Source organism: Tursiops truncatus, chromosome 19 (assembly GCF_011762595.2).
Source record: "Tursiops truncatus isolate mTurTru1 chromosome 19, mTurTru1.mat.Y, whole genome shotgun sequence".
Lineage (NCBI taxonomy): Eukaryota > Metazoa > Chordata > Mammalia > Artiodactyla > Delphinidae > Tursiops > Tursiops truncatus.
The window spans coordinates 49528126-49530702 of NC_047052.1; the positions used below are offsets into that span (position 1 = coordinate 49528126).

Here is a 2577-nt window from a genome sequence, read left to right on the forward strand (position 1 = left end):
GCGCTAACGCGGGAGACCCAAAGACAATCCCGCTGGGGGGGCCTGAGACCCCCGTCCCATCACCTAGGGCTGCTGCCTCCGCGGGCGCCCGTTACACTCTTCCTTCTTCCCTTGGGCTTGCTCGCGCCACCTGCAAAGAAGGGACTGAAAGGACAGGGGAGCGAGCGGTGGGCGGGCGCGCACTTTAGAGCTCAGTGCCCACGGTTCAGCGGTTGCCGCCTCCGCGGCGGTGAGGGCCGAGGGGCGGAACTGGGGCCCCACCGGCAGCTGCAGCCTCGCCGTAGCCTTAGCGGCACTTGGGGGGCAGCCCTCTTGCCCCGACCAGCCTTCTTCCCACGCGTGGACTTGGAGCCGGCGGGCGGCCGAGTCCTGGGCTGGCCGCCCTTGGCCTGCGCCCCAGCGCCCGCGCGCCCCTTCCTGCTCTTGCTTCCTGCCTCCTCGTCCTGGGCTTCCGTCTCGGAAGGGATGCCCAGCCCGCCGGGGCCGCCGCCTCCCCCTCGGGTTTTGCGGGTCCCCGACGGGGCGGGAGCCGCTACCCAGCCCGCCCGATCCGGGGCCCTAAAGGCCAGGCGGGCCCGCTTGGCCCGGGGCTTCCTGGACGCGCGGTCCTCGGGCTCAGACTCCTCGCTCTCCACGTCCTCCGACTCCCTTTTCCCGCGGGCCGCCCGCAGCGCCAAGACCTCCCCGAGGTTGCCTTTGGCGCATCTGAACCTCCCGCTCTGCCAGGCCTTTTCCTTTTCTTCCTATCACCTCAGCCACGTCCTGGGCATCCAGGAGCACCGCTAGCTCCAGGAGGCCGCCCTCATCTTCCTCGTCCTCGCCCCAGCCCCCAGCGGGCCACCGGGAGCCTTCTTCCCTTTGCAGGTGGTCCGAGGCTCAGCCCCGGTGGAGATGCACCCCAGCAAGTGAGCGCCGGCTTTGGCCTTCCTCAGGACCACGGCGTCCACCTGGCGGCCTGCCTCCTCCACCTTCACTCGGGTTCCGGAAGTGTCCTTGGCCATGACGGACAAGACCTCGGGCAGGGCAGCCTTCTTGTCGCTCCAGCCCAGAAACTCGATCACAGAAGCAATTTTCAAACATCTCGTCGCAGGCGGAGTGGCCCGCGGGGTCTGTACAAGGCACAATGGCCACAAACTCGGGAATGTCCACCCCCCTCTTTCTTGATCCCCGTTTTCCTGAGACTCGCTTTGGGAGGCGTCGCTGCCCATGGTCTCCTCGTCCGACGTGTCTCTCACTGCGAGTAAGTAGGGCCACTAAGTCTGGAATTTCGCTCCGGTCTTCTTTGATGTTCAGGCTGATCGACTCAGCCCCAGGGAGATCGTTCTCCTTCTTCCTCTTCTTGGCTTTGTCCGTCACCGTTGCCAGGGCCAAGAACTCGCCGGGACCATTCCATCATCTCCTTCCCTCTGGAGGGCCCACTTCCTAACAGGCTCCTTCGCGGCGGGCTGGAGGGTGGCGTACAGCGCGCTCTGTTCGCCATCCCAGCTCAAGTCCTCCTCGCCCATCTCCTCGATCGTGATACCCAGGCTCTAGTGGGGAGAGTCTTGGGACTCCCGCTCCCCGACGTGGATGGCCGCCCTCCACGACGCTCTTCTGGCCCACCTGCTGCCTCTGGTTCTGTTTCTGCGACCCCGACGGCCCCTCCTAGCACCTTTGGCTGCACCAGGAGGGGGGCCAGCCTCCCTGACCCCCGGCTCCGACCCCAGAGCCAGGGTCTCCGAAGCGGGAGGGGTGGGCGTGTCCCCGGGGGCCCTGGCCACTGCGTCCTGTGGGGGCCTTTTATCCAACAGCAAGCGTTTCATCTGCCTCAGGACTCTCGTGCCCTCCGCGCTGTCCTTGCACAGAACCTTCCAGACGCCGTCCTTGCCCGGGATCTCCCCGGGGATGGCACCGTGATTAATGCCCTTCACAAACTCCATCAGGGAGGCCTTGGCCTTCTCGTCCCTCACGGCCCGCGTGTTCCGCAGCCTGAACTTGCCCAGGGGCAGCAAGGCCGGCTTCAGGACGGCTTCGATGGCTGTCTGCTCCAGGTCCTCCGGGATGCCGGTGACCAGCAGGGCCCTGTGCACGTCCACGGCCAGCCCCCTGCACCAGTCCCCCAAAAGGCTCATGGCCACGGTGCCGCCGCTGGCGCTGACAGCGGAGCAGGAGGGAGCCCGAGGCGGACGTGGGCTGCGGTCCCCTGTGCAAATGCCACTCTGGAACAGCGCCACAGGGCTTGGAGTTCAGGTTCAGGTGAATGTGGCAAGGCTCGGGCTCCAGCTGCCCCTGGGCGGCTGACGCAGCGTCCTTTCCCGAGGCCCCTCCCCACAGGGGTCCTAGCATCCACAGGAAGCTTACGAGTCAAACCCAGGGGTGCCACCAGCCCGGCCCCTCCGCCCTTTGTTCCTGACAGAGGCTGAGTGACACCGCGGCGCCCGGGACAGGTGCTAGGGAGGGCGACGCCGTGCGCCCCCGGAGCGGCGCGGGGAGGGGCGCCACGCTCGCCTGCCTGTGGTCGGGCCTGGCCTTGCACCCTCTGCTCAATCTCAGCAGTTCCGGGCGACGGATCTGCTCCGCCCTGCGCCTGCGCACACG

General features: G+C 67.3%; 1 protein-coding gene across 1 annotated transcript; it reads right to left on the bottom strand.

The window, feature by feature from the left end:
- Positions 1-286: 286 nt before the first annotated feature.
- On the bottom strand, positions 287-2225 carry PNMA8B (PNMA family member 8B; the record flags this gene model as incomplete). The annotated part of the gene is given in 8 exon segments (XM_033844037.2): positions 287-307; positions 309-744; positions 746-836; positions 839-1076; positions 1078-1157; positions 1160-1244; positions 1246-1389; positions 1392-2225. Coding segments are annotated over 8 exon segments (1929 nt in total), but the record flags the coding sequence as incomplete, so codon positions are not given.
- Positions 2226-2577: the final 352 nt, after the last annotated feature.